This window comes from Pseudoliparis swirei, chromosome 14 (assembly GCF_029220125.1).
Source record: "Pseudoliparis swirei isolate HS2019 ecotype Mariana Trench chromosome 14, NWPU_hadal_v1, whole genome shotgun sequence".
In the NCBI taxonomy this organism is placed as follows: Eukaryota; Metazoa; Chordata; class Actinopteri; order Perciformes; family Liparidae; genus Pseudoliparis; species Pseudoliparis swirei.
The window spans coordinates 471,497-497,048 of record NC_079401.1 but is presented as its reverse complement, the minus strand read 5'-3'; the positions used below and the strand labels follow the sequence as shown (position 1 = coordinate 497,048).

General features: G+C 50.4%; 1 protein-coding gene across 4 annotated transcripts; it reads left to right on the top strand.

Annotated features, from left to right (window-relative positions):
- The first annotated feature begins 250 nt into the window (after positions 1–250).
- LOC130204540 (interphotoreceptor matrix proteoglycan 2-like) lies at positions 251–24,729 on the top strand. 4 transcript variants are annotated; one of them, XM_056431349.1, is made up of 21 exons: positions 251–544; positions 1,986–2,292; positions 4,131–4,563; positions 4,818–4,984; positions 5,441–5,469; positions 5,611–5,631; positions 8,140–8,159; positions 10,887–13,180; positions 13,255–13,416; positions 15,285–15,343; positions 15,429–15,449; positions 15,572–15,762; positions 15,841–15,902; positions 15,987–16,197; positions 16,272–17,923; positions 18,007–18,226; positions 18,550–18,760; positions 19,244–19,432; positions 19,511–19,661; positions 20,151–20,230; positions 24,362–24,729. In XM_056431349.1, exons 2-21 carry the CDS (start codon positions 2,278–2,280, stop codon positions 24,399–24,401), a joined length of 6,228 nt encoding a protein of 2,075 aa, XP_056287324.1. In that variant the 5' UTR covers positions 251–544; positions 1,986–2,277; the 3' UTR covers positions 24,402–24,729. The 4 variants fall into 4 exon arrangements, with proteins under 4 accessions (XP_056287324.1, XP_056287323.1, XP_056287326.1 ...); XM_056431348.1 differs by having other exon boundaries at positions 1,932–2,292; XM_056431350.1 differs by lacking the exon at positions 251–544 and adding an exon at positions 21,081–21,138 and having other exon boundaries at positions 1,904–2,292.
- The last annotated feature ends 823 nt before the right edge of the window (positions 24,730–25,552 follow it).

Sequence of the window (25,552 nt, the reverse complement as noted above, 5' to 3'; positions counted from 1 at the left end):
GATTTTAATGAGTTCTAAACCCGTCTTCAGAATGTGGTCTTCCTGTTTGATATATCTTATGTATGTTCTCACATCGATCGATCAGTGATGTCACCGTTACTATCGGTGGAGTGTTGGTGTCTGTTTACTCCCCTCAGGACCAATCGGCTCACAGCTGGATCAGACGGGGGGGGGGGGGGGGCAACTGTAGATCTCTAGCCCCTTCAGGTCCCTCTCTGGTCCCTCTAGCCCGGGTGGCCTCTGGTCTGGCTCTGGTCCTGGTCTGGCTCTGGTCCTGGTCCGGCTCTGGTCCGGCTCTGGTCCTGGTCCTGGTCCGGCTCTGGTCTGGCTCTGGTCCTGGTCCGGCTCTGGTCCGGCTCTGGTCCTGGTCCGGCTCTGGTCCTGGTCCGGCTCTGGTCCGGCTCTGGTCCTGGTCTGGCTCTGGGGGTCCAGATGAATCCTCCATCCCAACAATCATGTGACCCTGCAGATTGAGAACTGATCCAGATCCTCTGCTGGACTCCGAGTCCTGAATGAACCGGATCTGTTTCAGTGGAGAAACCCGGTGAGTATTTGACCTCTGACCTTTAGACGACTGCACAACATGCGCTTCTTCGGGGGCGGCTTTAGCTCAGTGGGGTAAGAGGGCCGTCCTGCAACCGCAGGGTTGTGGGTTCGATCCCCGCTCTCCCCATTAATTGCAAGTCGAAGTGTCCTTGGCAAGGCACTGAACCCTGTTGGGCGCTTCGCAGCCCACTGCTCATAATAACTAAGGATGGGTTAAATGCAGAGAACTAATTTCTGTGTGTACAGTGTGTAGTACTCCTTGTGTGTACAGTGTGTGAGTACACCTCTGGTTCAGAGGACGAGTCCTGTGGGTAGTGTGTAGTACTCCTGTGTGTAGTACTCCTGTGTGTGTACAGTGTGTAGTACTCGTGTGTGTACAGTGTGTAGTACTCCTGTGTGTACAGTGTGTAGTACTCGTGTGTGTACAGCGTGTAGTACTCCTGTGTGTGTACAGTGTAGTACTCGTGTGTGTACAGTGTGTAGTACTCGTGTGTGTACAGTGTGTAGTACTCCTGTGTGTGTACAGTGTGTAGTACTCGTGTGTGTACAGTGTGTAGTACTCGTGTGTGTACAGTGTGTAGTACTCGTGTGTGTACAGTGTGTAGTACTCGTGTGTGTACAGTGTGTAGTACTCGTGTGTGTAGTACTCGTGTGTGTACAGTGTGTAGTACTCGTGTGTGTACAGTGTGTAGTACTCGTGTGTGTACAGTGTGTAGTACTCGTGTGTGGTACTCGTGTGTGTACAGTGTGTAGTACTCGTGTGTGTACAGTGTGTAGTACTCGTGTGTGTACAGTGTGTAGTACTCGTGTGTGTACAGTGTGTAGTACTCGTGTGTGTGTACAGTGTGTAGTACTCGTGTGTGTACAGTGTGTAGTACTCGTGTGTGTACAGTGTGTAGTACTCGTGTGTAGTACTCGTGTGTAGTACTCGTGTGTGTACAGTGTGTAGTACTTGTGTGTAGTACTCGTGTGTGTACAGTGTGTAGTACTCGTGTGTGTACAGTGTGTAGTACTCGTGTGTGTACAGTGTGTAGTACTCGTGTGTGTACAGTGTGTAGTACTCGTGTGTAGTACTCGTGTGTGTACAGTGTGTGTACAGTGTGTAGTACTCGTGTGTGTACAGTGTGTAGTACCTGAAGCTCAACAGGTGCTTCATTAGCCGTGGTGACCTTTGACCTTGTCGTGCTGAGGGGTCACTGTGGCCTCACAACCACCTGAGGCTCAACAGGTGTTCAACCACATGGTCACCTGGCCCTATGACATCACTGCATTCATGTGATCAATCTGGACCGCTTGTCCTTTGCACAGGTGCATCCTGGGTAACGGAGTCTTTCTGTCGTTGAGCCTCATGTATGGAATACTCTTCCTGTTTGATTCTCTTAAAGCAACAGGCGCTCACTGAGGCCAGCAGATTAACTCATGGGATTACCTCTGCTCAGAGACCGCCACCTGGCTCCCCTCTCATTGGACGAGGAGCTGAGCCGAGGGAGGAGCCGAGGACAGAGGAGCCGAGGAGAAGAGGACAGAGGAGAAGGAGAAGAGGACAGAGGAGAAGAGGACAGAGGAGCCGAGGAGAAGGAGAAGAGGACGGAGGAGAAGAGGACAGAGGAGAAGAGGACAGAGGAGCCGAGGACAGAGGAGCCGAGGACAAGAGGACAGAGGAGCCGAGGACAGAGGAGCCGAGGACAAGAGGACGGAGGAGAAGAGGAAGGAGGAGAAGTCTTCTGAGAAATGTCCGGACGCTTTGTGAGTTTGATGCTTTGGCTGCTGGGAGCAGCGCTGCTGCCAGGCCTGGTCGCCATGGAGACGGGTAGGACCAATACTCCTGTTAGGGTTTACTCCTGGAACAGGTACTTGTACCTGTTAAGGGTTTTACTCCTGGAACAGGTACTTGTACCTGTTAAGGGTTTGCTCCTGGAACAGGTACTTGTACCTGTTTAGGGTTTTACTCCTGGAACAGGTACTTGTACCTGTTAAGGGTTTTACTCCTGGAACAGGTACTTGTACCTGTTTAGGGTTTTACTCCTGGAACAGGTACTTGTACCTGTTAAGGGTTTTACTCCTGGAACAGGTACTTGTACCTGTTTAGGGTTTACTCCTGGAACAGGTACTTGTACCTGTTAAGGGTTTGCTCCTGGAACAGGTACTTGTACCTGTTAGGGTTTTACTCCTGGAACAGGTACTTGTACCTGTTTAGGGTTTACTCCTGGAACAGGTACTTGTACCTGTTAAGGGTTTGCTCCTGGGACAGGTACTTGTTCCTGTTTAGGGTTTACTCCTGGAACAGGTACTTGTACCTGTTTGGGGTTTACTCCTGGAACAGGTACTTGTACCTGTTTGGAACAGGTACTTGTACCTGTTTGGGGTTTACTCCTGGAACAGGTACTTGTACCTGTTTGGGTTTCTCCTGGAACAGGTACTTGTACCTGTTTGGGTTTACTCCTGGAACAGGTACTTGTACCTGTTTAGGGTTTACTCCTGGAACAGGTACTTGTACCTGTTTGGGTTTTACTCCTGGAACAGGTACTTGTACCTGTTTAGGGTTTACTCCTGGAACAGGTACTTGTACCTGTTAAGGGTTTGCTCCTGGAACAGGTACTTGTACCTGTTTAGGGTTTTACTCCTGGAACAGGTACTTGTACCTGTTTAGGGTTTACTCCTGGAACAGGTACTTGTACCTGTTAAGGGTTCTCCTGGAACAGGTACTTGTACCTGTTTAGGGTTTACTCCTGGAACAGGTACTTGTACCTGTTTAGGGTTCTCCTGGAACAGGTACTTGTACCTGTTTAGGGTTTACTCCTGGAACAGGTACTTGTACCTGTTTAGGGTTTACTCCTGGAACAGGTACTTGTACCTGTTTAGGGTTTACTCCTGGAACAGGTACTTGTACCCGTTAAGGGTTTACTCCTGGAACAGGTACTTGTACCTGTTTAGGGTTTACTCCTGGAACAGGTACTTGTACCTGTTTAGGGTTTACTCCTGGAACAGGTACTTGTACCTGTTAAGGGTTTGCTCCTGGAACAGGTACTTGTACCTGTTTAGGGTTTTACTCCTGGAACAGGTACTTGTACCTGTTTAGGGTTTACTCCTGGAACAGGTACTTGTACCTGTTTGGGTTTTACTCCTGGAACAGGTACTTGTACCTGTTTAGGGTTTTACTCCTGGAACAGGTACTTGTACCTGTTTAGGGTTTACTCCTGGAACAGGTACTTGTACCTGTTTAGGGTTTACTCCTGGAACAGGTACTTGTACCCGTTAAGGGTTTACTCCTGGAACAGGTACTTGTACCTGTTTAGGGTTTACTCCTGGAACAGGTACTTGTACCTGTTTAGGGTTTTACTCCTGGAACAGGTACTTGTACCTGTTAAGGGTTTTACTCCTGGAACAGGTACTTGTACCTGTTAAGGGTTTTACTCCTGGAACAGGTACTTGTACCTGTTTAGGGTTTTACTCCTGCTATTACTATCTCAGATTTGCACATCAATTCGTCAATTATAATCCATGTAATTGACGACAGTAAAAGTCGTTGAGTGTAATCAGTCGAGTCCAGGAGTCCCTCAGCTGAAGACCTGTTGTTCCTCCAGAAGCCACCTTGGAGCGACCCGGTCCTCGTGAGGGGCACCGGCTGCCGCTCTCCGGTCCTCGTGAGGGGGACCGGCTGCCGGTCTCCGGTCCTCGTGAGGGGGACCGGCTGCCGGTCTCTGGTCCTCGTGAGGGGACGGCTGCCGGTCTCCGGTCCTCGTGAGGGGGACCGGCTGCCGGTCTCCGGTCCTCGTGAGGGGGACCGGCTGCCGGTCTCTGGTCCTCGTGAGGGGGACCGGCTGCCGCTCTCGGGTCCTCGTGAGGGGGACCGGCTGCCGCTCTCCGGTCCTCGTGCCGCTCCGCTTCTTCACCGACGACACGCCGCTGCGACTCGGAGCAGGAGGAACGTCTTGTTGCCCAGTGGAGTCCAGCTCTGTACCCAGGAGACGTTGGACCAGGCCGTCGACAACCACCTGAAGTACTTTCACCTCAGAGGTACGGCTCTTGGACTCCTCCTGAACAGCTGATCCAAACCCACTTAGCAGCTTAAACTCTGTGTCCTCAGAGCCATGCTCCTCAAGGTCACTCAGAGGTGACCTTGAGGAGCATGGCTCTGAGGACGGGTCGGTTCTGTCAAAGCAGTTTCACCTTTTGACTGAGATGGGGACTTGACTCGTGTCTTCATGAGCACAGCTTAAAGGAGACCTGCTGTTGTTCCCCCACCATGTGACGTCACACGCGTGTTTCAGTGTGCCGGGAGACGGTGTGGGAGGCCTTCAAGATCTTCTGGGACCGGCTCCCGGAGCGGGACCAGTACCAGGACTGGGTCCGTCGCTGCATGGACGAGTCCGTCAGCGTCCAGGACATCGGACACTTCTTCAGCCAATCAGAGGAACACTACAGCCTCATCAGGAGTGTAAGTACATATATATATATACATATATATATATATGTATACGTATGTATATAAACACATATATATGTATATATATGTATATATATATACAAATATATATGTAGACGTATATATATATATATGTAGACGTATATATACACATATATATGTGTATATATAAACAGAGGAACACTACATTCGGAAAATAATACTTAAAATCAAATAAATGTATTATCTTGTCCGGCTATAGTGGTCGAAGTACTTGTGTTTACTACTATGACTCATAGTGATATTAATGAGGATGTAGTTCACTACACGTAAGATACAAAACCTTCACAAAGAAAGTTTACCAAAATCAAGGCGTCTCACTAACGATGTGAATCCTTTATTTCCCTGAGGAACAATAAAGTAGTTGTGAAGTTGTAACCAGAGGCTCTTCTCTCTCCATGTGGTTCTGGTGCTGGTTCTGGTTCTCAGAGAGCGGCCTCGGCTCCGGAGAGCAACAGGTGAGTGTCTACTTCATGGCCTTGAGGAGAAACCACGAGCTCTGAGTCTCACAAACCCAGACGCTCCATTTGAGTCCTTCCAATGTTCCTGTGGTGTGGTTGTGTTCCTGACACCTGTGTGTGCGTCATCACCTGCTGCAGCGTGGCCCCGCCCCCATGCAGGTAGGCTGAAACGGCAGACGCAGACCTGGAGATGTTGGTTTAGTGTGATCCCAACGGGCTGAAGGACCAGGATGCTCAGAGATTCATGAGACTCAGAGCCGTGTGTTTCAGATGAGAAGCATCTTCACGTCAAGACAACTCCCCTTTCAAGTCATTACACTCATTCAGATTATTCATATAGTATTCAACTATACTATCTATTAAGCATTCAGGAGTTGTAAAAATATCTTGTATGCAATGAGGTTTATCTTAAAAAGTAGAAGAATTAAAGGAACACTTTTTCCACAATGTATTAATGACAGTTTTCATTTTATTTTTTCCATTAATTGATTATTTGGTCTTAACCGTTGTAACATGTTTGTTGAGCAGTTTACAATGTGAAAACATCTGATGCTCAGATGAGCAGCATGAGGGATGAGAGGAGATGAGAAGAGAGACGAAAGAGACGAGAGAGGAGACGAGAGACGAGACTAGAGAGAAGACGAGAGGAAGAGAGAGGAGACTAGAGAGGAGATGAGACAAGAGAGGAGATGAGGAGACGAGAGAAGAGAGAGGAGACGAGAGAGGAGATGAGAGGAGATGAGAAGAGAGAGAGAGAGGAGACGAGAGAGGAGATGAGAGAGAGGAGACCGAGAGGAGGAGAGGAGGGAGAGAGAGGAGATGAGAGGAGAACAGAGGAGAAGAGAGAGAGGAGACGAGAGGAGAACAGAGGAGAGAGGAGAAGAGAGAGAGGAGATGAGAGGAGAGAGAGGAGACGAGAGAGGAGATGAGAGGAGAACAGAGGAGACGAGAGAGGAGAAGAGAGGAGACGAGAGAGGAGATGAGAGGAGAACAGAGGAGACGAGAGAGGAGAAGAGAGAGAGGAGACGAGAGAGGAGAGAGGAGACGAGAGAGGAGAAGAGAGAGAGGAGACGAGAGAGGAGATGAGAGGAAGAGAGAGGAGATGAGAAGAGAGAGAAGAGAGAGAGAGAGAGAGAGAGAGGAGAGAGGAGAGAGAGAGAGAGAGGAGACGAGAGAGGAGATGAGAGGAGAAGAGAGAGGAGACGAGAGAGAGGAGACGAGAGAGGAGATGAGACAAGAGAGGAGATGAGAAGAGAGGAGATGAGAGAGAGGAGACGAGAGAGAGGAGAGAGAGGAGAGAGGGAGAAGAGACGAGATGAGAGAGGAGATGAGAGAAGGGAGAGAGGAGATGAGAGAGAGAGAGAGAGAGAGGAGATGAGAGGAGGAGAGAGGAGAGAGGAGATGAGAGAGAGGAGAGAGAGAGAGGAGAGAGAGGAGGAGAGAGAGATGAGGAGAGAGAGAGGAGGAGAGAGAGAGGAAGAGAGAGAGAGAGAGGAGGAGAGAGAGATGAGGAGAGAGAGAGATGAGGAGAGGAGAGAGAGAGAGAGGAGGAGAGAGAGAGAGAGAGAGGAGAAGAGGAGAAGAGAGGAGACAGAGGAGATGAGAGGAGAGAGGAGGAGAGAGAGGAGAGAGAGGTTTGAGAGAGGAGAGAGAGGAGAGAGAGGAGATGAGAGAGAGGAGATGGAGGAAGAGAGAGGAGAGGAGAGAGAGAGAGGAGGAGAGGAGAAAGAGAGGAGAGAGAGAGGAGAGAAGAGAGAGAGAGAGAGGAGGAGAGGAGAACAGAGGAGAGAGAGAGAGAGAGAGGGGAGAGGAGAGGAGGAGAGGAGAGAGGAGAGATGAGAGGAGAACAGAGGAGACGAGACAAGAGAGGAGACAAGAGAGGAGATGAGAGGAAGAGAGAGGAGATGAGAAGAGAGAGAGGAGACTAGACAAGAGAGGAGACAAGAGAGGAGACGAGAGAGGAGATGAGAGAGAAGAGAGAGGAGACTAGACAAGAGAGGAGACAAGAGAGGAGACGAGAGAGGAGATGAGAGGAAGAGAGAGAGACAGGAGAGAGCAGAGAGAGAGAGAGAGAAGAAAGGAGAGAGTGAGGAGAGCGAGGAGAGAGAGGAGAGAGAAGAGAGAGAGAGGAAAGAGGAGAGAGAGAGAGAGAGGAGGAGAGAGGAGAGAGAGAGGAGGAGGAGAAGAGAGAAGAGAGAGAGAAGAGAGAGAGGAGATGAGAGAGGAGATGAGAGGAAGAGAGAGGAGATGAGAAGAGAGAGAAGAGAGAGAGGAGACGAGAGAGGAGATGAGAGGAGAGAGAGAGGAGATGAGAAGAGAGAGAGGAGACGAGAGAGGAGATGAGACAAGAGAGGAGATGAGAGGAAGAGAGAGGAGATGAGAAGAGAGAGAGGAGACGAGAGAGGAGAGAGGAGAGAGAGGAGATGAGAGAGAGGAGACGAGAGAGAAGATGAGAAGAGAGGAGACGAGAGAGGAGATTAGAGGAGACGAGAGAGAAGAGAGGAGATGAGAAGAGAGAGGAGACGAGAGAGAGGATACGAGAGAGGAGACGAGAGAGAAGAGAGAGGAGACGAGAGGAGGTCAGAGGTCAGCCGTGAGCTCACAGACAGTCATCAGAGTTCTTTTCTTCTTGTTTTATTAAAGCTGTTCTGTCTCTTTGTCCTGCAGCTCTGAGACGGCTTCACCAGGTAAACTCACCTGGACCCCTGAACCTCTAAACACCTGATCCTCAAACCTCTAAACCCCTGAACCTCTAAACACCTGATCCTCTAAACACCTGATCCTCAAACCTCTAAACCCCTGAACCTCTAAAAACCTGATCCTCAAACCTCTGAACCTCTAAACCCCTGATCCTCTAAACACCTGATCCTCAAACCTCTAAACCCCTGAACCTCTAAACACCTGATCCTCAAACCTCTAAACCCCTGAACCTCTAAACACCTGATCCTCAAACCTCTAAACCCCTGAACCTCTAAACACCTGATCCTCTAAACACCTGATCCTCAAACCTCTAAACCCCTGAACCTCTAAACACCTGATCCTCTAAACACCTGATCCTCAAACCTCTAAACCCCTGAACCTCTAAACACCTGATCCTCAAACCTCTAAACCCCTGAACCTCTAAACACCTGATCCTCAAACCTCTAAACCCCTGAACCTCTAAACACCTGATCCTCTAAACACCTGATCCTCAAACCTCTAAACCTCTAAACCTCTGAACCTCTAAACACCTGATCCTCAAACCTCTAAACCCCTGAACCTCTAAACACCTGATCCTCAAACCTCTAAACCCCTGAACCTCTAAACACCTGATCCTCTAAACACCTGATCCTCAAACCTCTAAACCCCTGATCCTCTAAACCCCTGAACCTCTAAACACCTGATCCTCAAACCTCTAAACCCCTGAACCTCTAAACACCTGATCCTCAAACCTCTAAACCCCTGATCCTCTAAACACCTGATCCTCTAAACACCTGATCCTCAAACCTCTAAACCCCTGAACCTCTAAACCCCTGAACCTCTAAACACCTGATCCTCTAAACACCTGATCCTCAAACCTCTAAACCCCTGATCCTCTAAACCCCTGAACCTCTAAACACCTGATCCTCAAACCTCTAAACCCCTGATCCTCTAAACACCTGATCCTCTAAACACCTGATCCTCAAACCTCTAAACCCCTGAACCTCTAAACCCCTGATCCTCTAAACACCTGATCCTCAAACCTCTAAACCCCTGAACCTCTAAACATCTGAACCTCTGAACCCCTGATCCTCTAAACACCTAAAACCCTGAACCTCTAAACAAACCCCTGAACCCCTGATTTTTATTTAGTTTAATTCTGAAATCCATATAAAGAGTTGACCAAATGTTTTGAAGATCATCTTTTTGCAGATGACTCTTAAAATACTGACTAAAGATAGAGTAGTCAACTTGAACCCTGAAGGCACCACAACGCTCTTTGATGGAGCAGCAGGAGCTTTGGTGTGAACTACCTCTAATAAGTGTTGGCCCAATGACAGTCTTAGACCCTGATGATAAGTGGAGCGCCAGACCATCATGGTGGTTCAACACGAGATGTGCATCCAGGTTTAAATGTCTGCTGCCAGCTTACCTCATGTGGCTCAGAATAGACCTTAAGCCTATTTGGGGGAAGCAGTCTGGTCTCCGGAGGGTGAAGACGGTGTCAGTTAGTGAGGTCAGAGGACCGTGGAGCTGGAAGCCAAAACGGCTCTACTGTTTAATTTAAGGTCACAACTTCAACTTCTTCACGGGTTATCGGAGAAAGGAAATCAGCCGCGAGCCGAAGCCCGTCGGTTCAGCTCTACGCTGTTCAGAGCATCAAACACCAGCTGCCTGATGAGTCACAACCTTCAAAGCAGTCCAGTCTGCAGGCCTGTAGACACCCTGAGGACACCCTGAGGACACTCTGAGGACACCCTGTAGACACCCTGAGGACACTCTGAGGACACCCTGAGGACACCCTGAGGACACTCTGAGGACACCCTGAGGACACCCTGAGGACACTCTGAGGACACCCTGAGGACACCCTGAGGACACCCTGAGGACACTCTGAGGACACCCTGAGGACACTCTGAGGACACCCTGTAGACACCCTGAGGACACTGAGGACACCCTGTGGACACCCTGAGGACACTCTGAGGACACCCTGAGGACACTCTGAGGACACCCTGAGGACACTGAGGACACCCTGTAGACACCCTGAGGACACTCTGAGGACACCCTGAGGACACTCTGAGGACACCCTGAGGACACTCTGAGGACACCCTGTAGACACCCTGAGGACACCCTGAGGACACCCTGAGGACACTCTGAGGACACTCTGAGGACACTCTGAGGACACCCTGAGGACACTCTGAGGACACCCTGAGGACACTCTGAGGACACCCTGTAGACACCCTGAGGACACTCTGAGGACACTCTGAGGACACTCTGAGGACACCCTGAGGACACTGAGGACACCCTGTAGACACCCTGAGGACACTCTGAGGACACCCTGAGGACACTGAGGACACCCTGAGGACACTCTGAGGACACCCTGTAGACACCCTGAGGACACCCTGAGGACACCCTGAGGACACTCTGAGGACACTCTGAGGACACCCTGAGGACACTCTGAGGACACCCTGAGGACACTCTGAGGACACTCTGAGGACACCCTGAGGACACTCTGAGGACACCCTGAGGACACCCTGCACGTCTCTGCATGGAGCTTCTGGCTTTTATTGTTCACATGATACAGCTGCAGAGTTCACAGATGAGTTCTACTTCAGCCTCTGAAAGGAACTGATGTCACAACTCTGTTCAGTTACTTTGAGGAATTCAGTAAATATGTACAAACACTGTATTTTACTTCATCATCCTAACAATGATGTTTCATCTGTATTGTTCTACAGAGGAGGAGGATGTCGTCGCCAGATCGGACACAATCCCAACAAATGAAGATGACCTGGCCTTTGAGGTCACCGCTTTGGCCTCTACACTTTCTGCAACCGCTGGGACCGATCAAGATCCTGCACCATCCAGGACCAAGATCCAAGTGGATTTGACCTCTGAGTCTCCGGTTGTTGCCGTGCCAGAGGACCGCAACGACATCCAGGGGACTGGAAGAGGCGTTGCTTCAGAAAGCCGACCTTTGATCATCGCTGGAACTCTAAAGTCTGAAGAAGTAGATGTTGAGAACATTGCAGAGGAAACTGTGGAGTTTGCTGCCTCGGTTACCCACAAGCCGTTTGAAGAGATCGTTGAGGAAAATACAGCTGGAACAGAAGAGGAGGTCGAGGTCTTTCCTGGACATGTGGATGTACCTGCAACGACTGAGGTGATTCACAAAGTCAGCCAAGAAGGTGAGGAGCCACCCTCAGAGGCCGTGGCTGAAGTGGTCCTCACAGAGGCTACCGTTGTGGGTTTCACTGAGCCCACTACAGCACCTGCTGCAGAAGGTGCCACAACAGAGGCTTTAGGGCTTGAAGAGCCTGCAGCGCCATCAGAAGTGACCGAGCAAACGCCAGAGACCGCATTTAAGGTCAGCGAGGAAATTCCAGACAATTCTTTGGACGCCACAGCAGACTTGTCCTTGAAGGAGGACGCTACGGATTCACCAGAGCCCACTGATCCAATAGTACCAGATACACATGAAGTAGCTGAGGTGGTTATTCTTGAAGAACCTGAAGATGACCGATCGAAACCACCTGTAGAACATTCTTTAGAGGACATTTTGGATGTTGATGAAATCGGCCCAGATGAAACTTCAACTGTGTTTGTGTTCACGGACTCAGAAGAAGAGATCTTTACAAACGTGACTCCAGTCTTGGAAATGGAGGTTCCTTCCCAGGCTTCTCTTCTGACCACAGTAGAAGTTATTAAAGAAGGTGGAGACACACCGACAGTCATGGTTGAGGTCACTTCTGAACCTGTTGTTGTGATTTTACAAGGTAACCAGGATGAAGACACCTCCTACGTCACAGAGGAGGTTCCACCCCATACCACAGTTGACGAGACAGACAAAGGACGAATGGTTGAGGCAGCAGAAAAAGACAAAGTTCAACATGAAGAAGACCCGGTTGTTCTTGAAGATGAGACAACTGAGTCCACTCAGGTGAAAACAACAGAGACTGATATAAATGAGCTAAATATAGAAGAACTACAAGCTCCCACCGAAGAGGCAACAGATACTAAAGAGGAGGAAGTAGAAGCTCCGGTACGCGTCTCAGAAGAACCAGATAAAGCTACAGTAGAACGGGAAGAACGGACAGAAGAGACGACTAAAGGTGCAGAAACACCTGGAGACCAAGAAGGAACTAATCTAACAGAAACTGGACAAGGACCTGTTTTAGAAACTGAACAAATGGCAGAACCTATTGGAAATGCTGAACCAGAAGCAGCACCTGCAGAAGCAACTGCTGAAGAAGCCGAACCCAAAGGAGAGCAAGAACAAGAAGTGGAACACGAGGAGAAGGAACCTGCACAAGAAGCCCAACCTGAAGTGTTGACTGATGAGGATCAAACACCAGAAACAGCTGGAGGGGAACCTCTGGAGGATACAGAAGAGGCAACATCTGAGTCCTCCGTGGAGACATCAGAGGAAGTCGGTGTTGCAGAAGCAGAAATTGCTGAGGAAGTCAATCCCGAGACTTTTGAAGAAACTACCCCAGAGTTCAGTGAAGAGATCACTCCAGTTTCTGTTCCAGAAGATACAGAGCATGTACTGGCCGCGACTGAAGTGGAGGAAACACCTGATCCAGAGGTAACTGTGGAACTTCTAGAAGACCCTGAGGTAGAAGCACTACCAGAAACCACCAGGAAGAGTACTACACAGGTGGTTGAGCCTGCAAGTGAAGGTCCAGAGTCGGAATCGTTCCAAGAGGCACGGAATGAAACGTCTCCAGAAGTTGTGACTTATGACCATTCACGGATTATTACCACAGGGGGAGGAGGAACCGAGCCAGAGGAGGGCAGCCATAAGGTTCCCGATGAGCCTGTCCTGGAGGACGGCGTCCAAGTCGAGGAAGTTGAGGGTATCTCTGAGCCTCCAGTAGAAGTCACATCTGAGGCTGTGGCTCCAGAAAAGCCACAAGACACTCTGGAGATGACAACCAAGTATATATTGGAGTACAACAACGGCAACTTCCCCGATCTGAGCGAGACGCCTCGCGACGTCGACGAGGGAAGACATGACTTTGAGAGCTCTGTGAGTACATGTAGGTCAGTTCTGCTACCTGCTTATTGACAGGAAACCAATGTCGAATGTTCCTGCACATTCAGATCGGTAACGAGATCGACGCCGCCGTGCCGTGGTCCTCGTCGCCCCAGAAGGACCAGGTGGTGGAGCTCCGCATCAAGCTGAGAGGAGAGACCTTCACCGACGCTCTGAGGGACCCGAGCAGCTTCCAGCACCAGCAACTGGCCCAACACTTCACCCGCAGGGTACGCTCGCTTTCACCACCCGGTGCTCCAAGCACATGTTGAGGAACGTTGGTTTTAAAGCAATACATTCATTATTTTAATATCAGGTCAAAATGAGAACTCATAAGAGACAGTAAAGATGGGAGGAACACTAGAGACGCTAGAGACAGTAGAGGTGGTAGAGACACTGGGGACAGTAGAGATACTAGGGACAGTAGAGACAGTAGAGATACTAGGGACAGTAGAGACCAGGGACAGTAGAGACACTAGGGACAGTAGAGATAGTAGAGACACTAGGGACAGTAGAGACACCAGGGACAGTAGGGACAGTAGAGACACCAGGGACAGTAGAGACACTAGGGACAGTAGAGACACTAGGGACAGTAGAGACAGTAGAGACACCAGGGACAGTAGAGACAGTAGAGACACCAGGGACAGTAGGGACAGTAGAGACAGTAGAGACACCAGGGACAGTAGAGACACCATGGACAGTAGAGACAGAGACACCAGGGACAGTAGAGATGGAGACACCAGGGACAGTAGAGACACCATGGACAGTAGAGACACTAGGGACAGTAGAGACACCAGGGACAGTAGAGACAGTAGAGACACCAGGGACAGTAGAGACAGTAGAGATGGAGACACCAGGGACAGTAGAGACACTAGGGACAGTAGAGGCAGTAGAGATACCGGGGACAGTAGAGACACTAGGGACAGTAGAGACACTAGGGACAGTAGAGACACCAGGGACAGTAGAGACACCAGGGACAGTAGAGACGGAGACACCAGGGACAGTAGAGACACTAGGGACAGTAGAGACAGTAGAGACACTAGGGACAGTAGAGACACCAGGGACAGTAGAGACAGTAGAGACCCCAGGGACAGTAGAGACACCAGGGACAGTAGAGACGGAGACACCAGGGACAGTAGAGACACCATGGACAGTAGAGACAGTAGAGACACCAGGGACAGTAGAGACGCTAGGGACAGTAGAGACAGTAGGGACAGTAGAGACACCAGGGACAGTAGAGACAGTAGAGACGGAGACACCAGGGACAGTAGAGACAGTAGAGACACTAGGGACAGTAGAGACACCAGGGACAGTAGAGACAGTAGAGACACTAGGGACAGTAGAGACACTAGGGACAGTAGAGACACCAGGGATAGTAGAGACAGTAGAGACACTAGGGACAGTAGAGATAGTAGAGACACCAGGGACAGTAGAGACACCAGGGACAGTAGAGACAGTAGAGACACCAGGGACAGTAGAGACAGTAGAGACACCAGGGACAGTAGAGACAGTAGAGACACTAGGGACAGTAGAGACACCAGGGACAGTAGAGACATTAGAGACACCAGGGACAGTAGAGACGGAGACACTAGGGACACCATGGACAGTAGAGACAGTAGAGACACCAGGGACAGTAGAGACACCAGAGACAGTAGAGACACCAGGGACAGTAGAGACTGAGACACTAGGGACAGTAGAGACACCAGAGACAGTAGAGACAGTAGAGACACCAGGGACAGTAGAGACATCAGGGACAGTAGAGACACTATGGACAGTAGAGACACTAGGGACAGTAGAGACACCAGGGACAGTAGAGACACCAGAGACAGTAGAGACAGTAGAGAAACTAGGGACAGTAGAGACAGTAGAGACACCAGAGACAGTAGAGACAGTAGAGACACCAGAGACAGTAGAGACACTAGGGACAGTAGAGACAGTAGAGACACCAGAGACAGTAGAGACACCAGAGACACTAGGGACACCAGGGACAGTAGAGACAGTAGAGACACCAGAGACAGTAGAGACAGTAGAGACACCAGGGACAGAGGAGCCGAGTGCTTGGCTTCAGAAAGTGGACTCAAGCTCTTTCCTCTGACAGATGCAAGACGTCTTGGAGAGGCTGCCGGGCCTCAGGAACGTCTTTGTGGTTGAATTCAGGTCCCGTCTTACTTCCTGTTCTGTCGTGTGTTCACGTCTCAGCTCCAAAGGCTGTTCTCACAACCAGTGTTTTCTCTGTCTCCAGGCCTCAGAAGGACCTGGACAGGTGAGTTAGACCACCGTGAACCCTGACCGCGGGACCTCGGAGTGCCCCTCCCCCGGTCCATCGCCCGCTGCTGGCCAGATTACTGTTAAGGGTGTACTTGTTCTGGTCTGGTTCCCTCTCAGGGGTCTGGTGGTCCTGGTCCACTACGCCATCACCCTGGAGGTGGACAGCAGCAGTGGCGTCGCGAACGACACGCTGGACTTTATCTCTCTGCAGAACAACCTGGTGGAGAAGAATGACCCCGGAGCCCTGCACAAGGACCCCGCCATGAGCAGCCTGGAGCCGCAGCCCGGGGCCCTGCAGCAGGACAACGGTACCAATGCATCTCCACTTTGACCCTGGGTTTTCATTTGGATCAATACAGGATGTTATTAACGACTCTTTCCTGCAGTGGAGAACTTGCTTCCTGCTTTGAAACCGACAAGTGGACCGGCCGACATCTCTGACAACATGGTGAGTTAAAAAGAACCGGAATAAGAAGCTGGTTACAGAAATAATGAGGATGTCTCTCAATATCAGAACATGTTCTTCCGTCAGGAAAACGTCCTCGCTGCAGAGAAGCCTCGCGATGCTCCGAGCCACGAGGTCGACCTCAACAAAGACGGCTTCCTGTTCGACCCCTTCTACCAGCAGAAAGACCCACAGCGCCCCCTGGTGAGCGAGAACGATGTCTTCGTGATCGACGAGAGCACGAGTCCTCCGGCCGCTGCAGAGGTCCCTGAGAAGACCTTCGACCTGCAGAAAGAGAGTGAGCCAACGATCAATGACTGATCTTTTGAATTTGTTCTCCTAAAACGCTTCACATGCTTTTCTGGTTTTCAGATGAGGGAAATATTGAAGAAGAGGAATTCCTTCTGAGTACCGCTGCTGCTGGAGACCAGGGGAGTCCTGGAGGATCTGTCCCCCCCCCACTGCCGGGAAAACCAAATGCGGGCTCCGAGGTCACACTGGACGAAGGATCTGGTTCTGGTTCCTCCGGAGAGGGACAGGGAGCTGATCACCGGTCCTGGCCTTCGACAGCGTCCTCTGACCCGATCCGTCAGGAGGTGCTACCGCCGCCGGATCTGGAGGAGACCGAGGACAAAGAAGAGGACGAGGAAACGCTTGGTGTGGAGTTGGCCACCACTGAGTATGAGGATGTAACAGCGATGGAAGTTGCTGTCATCAAAGCTCCCCCTTTGAGGAAAGCTCCTGCTTTCGAAGAATCATTGCTGGATGGAGGCATTGAGGATATGTTCTCGGAGCAGGTTTTGGTGACGCCCCACATCAGCACAGATCCTCGGCACTCAACCACCACCAAAGCACCGGTGTTCTCCCCCAAAGGAACCATGACTGTTGAACTGTCAGTGGGAAAATCTGGTGTCTATGATGACTACTCCTTGACCAGACCGCATACCCTTGTGGCTCCAGTCTCAGGTTCTCCTGAGCCTGAACTCTGGACTCGCGAGGCCCCTGTCTTTACAGGTCCAACTGATTCGGCAGTCAAGCTTCTAGAAACCACTGAAGATGTGGAAGCAGCAGCAGAACCTCCTGCTGCTACAGTTGGCTCTGAATCAGAGAAAGATCAACCCAATGAAGAAGAGGTTGAAGTCCCAGATACTGAAGAAGTCCAGTCAGAATCCAGCTTTGACTTGACCTCCGAAGACCCAGCAGAAATTCAGATATTCACTGAAAAACCAAACCTGCTGCTATCAGAAACCAAAGACCAGGATGAGGTTGAGATTCTCGAGGACCAACACATCGGGGGAACTGATCCTGCCACGACGCCAGCGGTTGGTCTCCAAGACAACCATCTGGTTGTGGATGAAGTCATGGTTGTGACGAAAACAACTGCAACTCCAGTCCTCACTTCCTCTGTAAGTCCGGACCACAGTGACAGCATCGCGCTTTCACCTGAGAAGGACTCACCGTTTACCCGAGTGTCGGATTCAGCACCGGAGGATGAGGAACCAGTTCACCATGAGCACCCAAACCATGAAGAAGAGTTTTCAATGAGCACTCCTACTTCAGGTGTTTCTCATGTTGCACCACCATCATCATCATATCAAGGCGATCTAAAGTCTCCAGGAGCTTCAGTTCAGGATGAAAACGTGTTGACCCCCCCTGTGAATACTTCTGAAAGTGAATCGAGCAGCAAAACCCTCCAAACAACGTCCCCCTTGTTTCAGGAAGTCAACGACGACGCCCCTGTTACCGAGATCCAACCCTTTGATCACCATATTTCTGAGGTTCCGAGCATCGATGTCAGCTTTGACTTGTTCCAGTACGGCGGCGTGGCAACTGAAGGTGACAGCAGCGGATTCTCCAGTGGAGCTCAGGGGTCAGACACGGACGCCTTCGCCACACCGCCCCGCCCCGGCAGGGCTCTTACGGTGTTCTTCAGCCTCAGGGTGACCAACATGGCGTTCTCCATGGACCTCTTCAACAAGAGCTCCCCCGAGTACAAAGCCCTGGAGCAACAGTTCCTCCAACTGGTGAGACCTCAAAGACTCTAGTGAAGAACAACTTCTCGATGCACATGTTCTGCTCTTCTCAAGTCTTTGTCTTTACCTTGCAGCTCGTCCCGCACCTCCAGACCAACCTGAACAACTTCAAGAACCTGGAGATCCTCAACTTCAGGAATGGCAGCATCGTGGTGAACAGCAGGATGAGGTTCGGTAAGCCAGTTCCCAGAGGGGTCACCAACGTCGTGTACCTCATCCTGGAGGACTTCGCCAACACGGCATACCAGACCATGAACCTGTCCATTGACAAGTACTCGCTGGACGTGGAATCAGGTAGGACCCAAGTAGAGCAGGGACTAGACCTCGAGAGGTTCCAATGTGATGTTCACATCAACAAGCTGAGATCTTCCTCATCAATAAACATTAGATCTATTGTCTTTTATACAAATATAATATATATATATTTAAAAAATCAAAGACAAGACCACTGGTGGAGTTGGAGCTGCTACTGGATCCTGGTTTCTCTTTATTTTACTTTTATTTGTCTTCAATATCTGTATTCACGAAGAAAGACTTCAACCCTCAGAATAGTTGTTGTTCCATGTCAATCGACCGAAGCGTCGTCTTCTTCTGTTCCTGTGGTTGCGCCCCCTCAGGTGACCGGGCTGACCCCTGTAAGTTCCAGGCGTGTAACGACTTCTCCAGGTGTCTGGTGAACCGGTGGTCCGGAGAGGCCGAGTGTGTTTGTGACGCCGGCTACCTGAGCGTGGACGGCCTGCCGTGTCAGAGCGCCTGTGAGGCGCAGCCCGACTTCTGCCTCAACGACGGCAAATGTGACGTCGTCCCCGGCAAAGGCGCCATCTGCAGGTCGGAGGACGTTTCCTTCATTCTGTCTTTGTCAAGTTCAAAGCTACCGAATAAGAGAAACCCCACTTGGCGCAATACATTCTCTTTTTGACCGACTGGCCGCCGGCCGACTGGCCGCCAGCTGACTGGCCGCCAGCCGACTGACCGCCAGCCGACTGGCCGCCAGCCGACTCACCTCCTTCAGGCCGAGGAGACGTCACTCTGCGACTCCGTCTCCCTGACGAGGAGATCCCGACCCGGTCACCTGGTGCCCGTGCCCTCCTGAAGGAGTGGGCGGAGCCTTCCCCACCTTTCCCCTCAGGCCCTTACACTTACAAAAATAACTTTCCAGTTTAAAAAAAATGTTGATACGAAACATAATCAGGTGCATTATTTGACCTTTCTTCTGGTCTTTAGGTTCAAACTTAATAATAATTTTAAACAGGAAAATATTTTGAAGAGTTATTCCCGACGGTGACTTGGGATCTGAACCCTTTGCTGCAGGTGTCGGGTGGGAGAGAACTGGTGGTACCGCGGCGAGCACTGCGAGGAGTACGTCTCCGAGCCGCTGGTGGTCGGCATCGCCGTGGCCTCTGTGGCCGGCTTCCTGTTGGTGGCGTCCGGGGTGGCCTTGTTCCTGGCGAGGACGCTGCGAGAGCAGTCTGATGGCGGAGACACGGAGGACCCGCTCCGGTAGGCCAGGACACCGGGGGCTCTTTGACTTCTTGACAGTTTGTTCTGTGGAGTTCAGGCTGATGCGTTCCCCTCCAGATGGGGAGAAAGCACGGCGGCGCCGGAGCGAGCCCACACGGCCAACCCTGCGTTTCAGAGCGACCCGGTCAGCGCCCAGTCCTACCGGCGCCACGAGGACGCGCCGCAGGACGCCGGCTCCAGAGACCGGGACGTCACGCTCGGCAAGCAGGTAACTCCTCCGTGGTCATGGGGAGAGGCGACCACAAGGTACCCGGTCGGATCCCCGCTCTGCCCATAGCTGCATGGTGACATGTCCTTGAGCAAGGCACTACACCTTCACATGCTGCTCCGAGATAGCTAAGGATGAGTCAAATGCAGAGCATCATTTCAGTGGTCCAATAAAGCGTACACTATTGTTTTTATGAACACCTTATTGTCGGGATTATCTTCTACGTACAGCTGAGTGTCGTTAGCGTCGAGGTTTATTTGAAATAGAAAACAAAAGTGGCCCCAAAATGTAGCCTTGTGGGACGCCATCAATCTACTTGAAGGTAAGCAGCAGAGAAGTGGCGTGAGGTCCTCCACTGTGCTGGTTATCATCATGAAACTAAGGAGTTGCTGGTTTACTTATCCAATTCACACATTCACAAACACGCTTCACAAAGTCTTTGAACCTTTTCTTCGTTCTCACTTGTTTTCTGACCTTTGACCTCTGCAGGAGATCCAGGAGCGTGTGAGGATCATCGAGTTGTGCACCAGGGATCAGCATTCTGCAGACTTTGTGCAACAGACTCAAGTGTGAGTGTTTTCCTGTTTGTGAAGTCGTCTTGTGATCCAGTTGAAGACCGATTTATAAACCAGGGTCCTCCTGTTAGAGAACAGCTCCAACATGTCCAGTCCACTGAGAGGTGGTCTCACAGGGAGACTCTGTCCCTCTAAAGCCACTTCACTGGCCCGGTCCCTCTAAAGCCACTTCACTGGCCTGGTCCCTCTAAAGCCACTTCACTGGCCTGGTCCTGGTCCCTCTAAAGCCACTTCACTGGCCTGGTCCTGGTCCCTCTAAAGCCACTTCACTGGCCTGGTCCCTCTAAAGCCACTTCACTGGCCTGGTCCTGGTGCCTCTAAAACCACTTCACTGGCCTGGTCCTGGTCCCTCTAAAGCCACTTCACTGGCCTGGTCCTGGTCACTCTAAAGCCACTTCACTGGCCTGGTCCCTCTAAAGCCACTTCACTGGCCTGGTCCTGGTCACTCTAAAGCCACTTCACTGGCCTGGTCACTCTAAAGCCACTTCACTGGCCTGGTCCTGGTCCCTCTAAAGCCACTTCACTGGCCTGGTCCTGGTCCCTCTAAAGCCACTTCACTGGCCTGGTCACTCTAAAGCCACTTCACTGGCCTGGTCCTGGTCCCTCTAAAGCCACTTCACTGGCCTGGTCCTGGTCACTATAAAGCCACTTCACTGGCCTGGTCCTGGTCCCTCTAAAGCCACTTCACTGGCCTGGTCCTGGTCCCTCTAAAGCCACTTCACTGGCCTGGTCCTGGTCCCTCTAAAGCCACTTCACTGGCCTGGTCCTGGTCCCTCTAAAGCCACTTCACTGGCCTGTCAGAGACCACCAAACTGATCCAGTCTGTTCTTGTTTTGTGGAGCAGATTCCTAAAGAGGAGAGAAAGTTCGAGCACATAGCGAAACCTGAGCGGTGACCTGGAGGTAGGAAGGCCTCCAAGAGGGTTAGGGTCCTCTATTCCTCTAGTGACACAGGGCCTCTATTCCTCTAGTGACACATGTCCTCTATTCCTCAAGTGACACAGGTCCTCTATTCCTCTAGTGACACAGGGCCTCTATTCCTCAAGTGACACAGGTCCTCTATTCCTCTAGTGACACAGGGCCTCTATTCCTCTAGTGACACAGGTCCTCTATTCCTCTAGTGACACAGGGCCTCTATTCCTCTAGTGACACAGGTCCTCTATTCCTCTAGTGACACAGGGCCTCTATTCCTCTAGTGACACAGGGCCTCTATTTCTCTAGTGACACAGGTCCTCTATTCCTCTAGTGACACAGGGCCTCTATTTCTCTAGTGACACAGGTCCTCTATTCCTCTAGTGACACAGGTCCTCTATTCCTCTAGTGACACAGGGCCTCTATTCCTCTAGTGACACAGGGCCTCTATTTCTCTAGTGACACAGGTCCTCTATTCCTCTAGTGACACAGGTCCTCTATTCCTCTAGTGACACAGGTCCTCTATTCCTCAAGTGACACAGGTCCTCTATTCCTCTAGTGACACAGGGCCTCTATTCCTCTAGTGACACAGGGCCTCTATTCCTCAAGTGACACAGGTCCTCTATTCCTCTAGTGACACAGGTCCTCTATTCCTCTAGTGACACAGGTCCTCTATTCCTCAAGTGACACAGGTCCTCTATTCCTCTAGTGACACAGGGCCTCTATTCCTCAAGTGACACAGGTCCTCTATTCCTCTAGTGACACAGGTCCTCTATTCCTCTAGTGACACAGGGCCTCTATTCCTCTAGTAACACAGGTCCTCTATTCCTCTAGTGACACAGGGCCTCTATTCCTCTAGTGACACAGGGCCTCTATTCCTCTAGTGACACAGGGCCTCTATTTCTCTAGTGACACAGGTCCTCTATTCCTCAAGTGACACAGGTCCTCTATTCCTCTAGTGACACAGGGCCTCTATTCCTCTAGTGACACAGGTCCTCTATTCCTCAAGTGACACAGGGCCTCTATTCCTCTAGTGACACAGGTCCTCTATTCCTCTAGTGACACAGGTCCTCTATTCCTCTAGTGACACAGGGCCTCTATTCCTCTAGTGACACAGGTCCTCTATTCCTCAAGTGACACAGGTCCTCTATTCCTCTAGTGACACAGGTCCTCTATTCCTCTAGTGACACAGGTCCTCTATTCCTCTAGTGACACAGGTCCTCTATTCCTCAAGTGACACAGGTCCTCTATTCCTCTAGTGACACAGGGCCTCTATTCCTCTAGTGACACAGGTCCTCTATTCCTCTAGTGACACAGGGCCTCTATTTCTCTAGTGACACAGGTCCTCTATTCCTCAAGTGACACAGGGCCTCTATTCCTCTAGTGACACAGGTCCTCTATTCCTCAAGTGACACAGGTCCTCTATTCCTCTAGTGACACAGGTCCTCTATTCCTCTAGTGACACAGGGCCTCTATTCCTCTAGTGACACAGGTCCTCTATTCCTCTAGTGACACAGGGCCTCTATTCCTCTAGTGACACAGGTCCTCTATTCCTCTAGTGACACAGGTCCTCTATTCCTCTAGTGACACAGGTCCTCTATTCCTCTAGTGACACAGGGCCTCTATTCCTCTAGTGACATAGGTCCTCTATTCCTCAAGTGACACAGGTCCTCTATTCCTCTAGTGACACAGGTCCTCTATTCCTCTAGTGACACAGGTCCTCTATTCCTCTAGTGACACAGGGCCTCTATTCCTCTAGTGACACAGGGCCTCTATTCCTCTAGTGACATAGGTCCTCTATTCCTCTAGTGACACAGGGCCTCTATTCCTCTAGTGACACAGGGCCTCTATTCCTCTAGTGACACAGGTCCTCTATTCCTCAAGTGACACAGGTCCTCTATTCCTCTAGTGACACAGGTCCTCTATTCCTCTAGTGACACAGGTCCTCTATTCCTCTAGTGACACAGGTCCTCTATTCCTCTAGTGACACAGGTCCTCTATTCCTCTAGTGACACAGGTCCTCTATTCCTCTAGTGACACAGGTCCTCTATTCCTCTAGTGACACAGGGCCTCTATTCCTCTAGTGACACAGGTCCTCTATTCCTCTAGTGACACAGGTCCTCTATTCCTCTAGTGACACAGGGCCTCTATTCCTCTAGTGACACAGGGCCTCTATTCCTCTAGTGACACAGGTCCTCTATTCCTCAAGTGACACAGGTCCTCTATTCCTCTAGTGACACATGTCCTCTATTCCTCTAGTGACATAGGTCCTCTATTCCTCTAGTGACACAGGGCCTCTATTCCTCTAGTGACACAGGTCCTCTATTCCTCTAGTGACACACGTCCTCTATTCCTCTAGTGACACACGTCCTCTATTCCTCTAGTGACACAGGGCCTCTATTCCTCTAGTGACACAGGTCCTCTATTCCTCAAGTGGCACAGGTCCTCTATTCCTCGAGTGACACAGGTCCTCTATTCCTCTAGTGACACAGGTCCTCTATTCCTCTAGTGACACAGGGCCTCTATTCCTCTAGTGACACAGGGCCTCTATTCCTCTAGTGACATAGGTCCTCTATTCCTCTAGTGACACAGGGCCTCTATTCCTCTAGTGACACAGGGCCTCTATTCCTCTAGTGACACAGGTCCTCTATTCCTCAAGTGGCACAGGTCCTCTATTCCTCTAGTGACACATGTCCTCTATTCCTCTAGTGACATAGGTCCTCTATTCCTCTAGTGACATAGGTCCTCTATTCCTCTAGTGACATAGGTCCTCTATTCCTCTAGTGACACAGGGCCTCTATTCCTCTAGTGACACAGGTCCTCTATTCCTCTAGTGACACACGTCCTCTATTCCTCTAGTGACACACGTCCTCTATTCCTCTAGTGACACAGGGCCTCTATTCCTCTAGTGACACAGGTCCTCTATTCCTCAAGTGGCACAGGGCCTCTATTCCTCTAGTGACATAGGTCCTCTATTCCTCTAGTGACACAGGGCCTCTATTCCTCTAGTGACACAGGGCCTCTATTCCTCTAGTGACACAGGTCCTCTATTCCTCTAGTGACACACGTCCTCTATTCCTCTAGTGACACACGTCCTCTATTCCTCTAGTGACACAGGGCCTCTATTCCTCTAGTGACACAGGTCCTCTATTCCTCAAGTGGCACAGGTCCTCTATTCCTCGAGTGACACAGGTCCTCTTGTGTGTCTCCACAGATTTCTGCCTTCATCTTCTGGTCTACTCACCCGGAGGTGACAAAACGTTTGGGAGTTTATCTTGGACACTCTCCAGTTCTGAACTTTGACCTCTGCAGGGTCGCCGGTCCATCTCACCGTCACCTGTAACCCCTTTGTTGTTTTTAACCCTTTGGTCTCTGCTCACTGCTCTTCCTCATTCCCACTGAGAAGCTCTCGTCCCAAAGGGCTTCTGTTGGACCTGCAGCTCCAGACACCTCGCTGGAGGTCGTTGGCTGTCATTGGCGGTCGTTAGCGGTAAAAAGCAAAATACATGAATGAAAATATTGGTGTCAAATAAATAAAAAGTACCGAGAAGAACGCCAATAAAAATGTCTTTACTTTAAGAACTGTTTGTTTGTTCTCTAGCCCCCTCACCCCCAGAGACTAATAACAGCCTGAGTTAAGACCTTAGCCTGAGTTTAGACCTCAGCCTGAGTTTAGACCTCAGCCTGAGTTTAGACCTAAGTCTGAGTTTAGACCTAAGCCTGAGTTTAGACCTAAGCCTGAGTTTAGACTTAAGTCTGAGTTTAGACCTAACCCTGAGGTAATACCTAACCCTGAGTTTAGACCTCAGTCTGAGTTTAGACCTCAGTCTGAGTTTAGACCTCAGTCTGAGTTTAGACCTAAGCCTGAGTTTAGACCTAAGCCTGAGTTTAGACTTAAGTCTGAGTTTAGACCTAACCCTGAGGTAATACCTAACCCTGAGTTTAGACCTAAGCCTGAGTTTAGACTTAAGTCTGAGTTTAGACCTAACCCTGAGGTAATACCTAACCCTGAGTTTAGACCTAAGCCTGAGTTTAGACTTAAGTCTGAGTTAAGACCTAAGCCTGAGTTTAGACCTAAGTCTGAGTTTAGACCTAAGTCTCAGTTTAAGTCTGAGTTAAAACCTAAGTCTGAGTTTAGACCTAAATCTGAGTTTAGACCTAAGTCTGAGTTTAGACCTAAGCCTGAGTTTAGACTTAAGTCTGAGTTTAGACCTAACCCTGAGGTAATACCTAACCCTGAGTTTAGACCTCAGTCTGAGTTTAGACCTCAGTCTGAGTTTAGACCTAAGCCTGAGTTTAGACCTAAGCCTGAGTTTAGACTTAAGTCTGAGTTTAGACCTAACCCTGAGGTAATACCTAACCCTGAGTTTAGACCTAAGCCTGAGTTTAGACTTAAGTCTGAGTT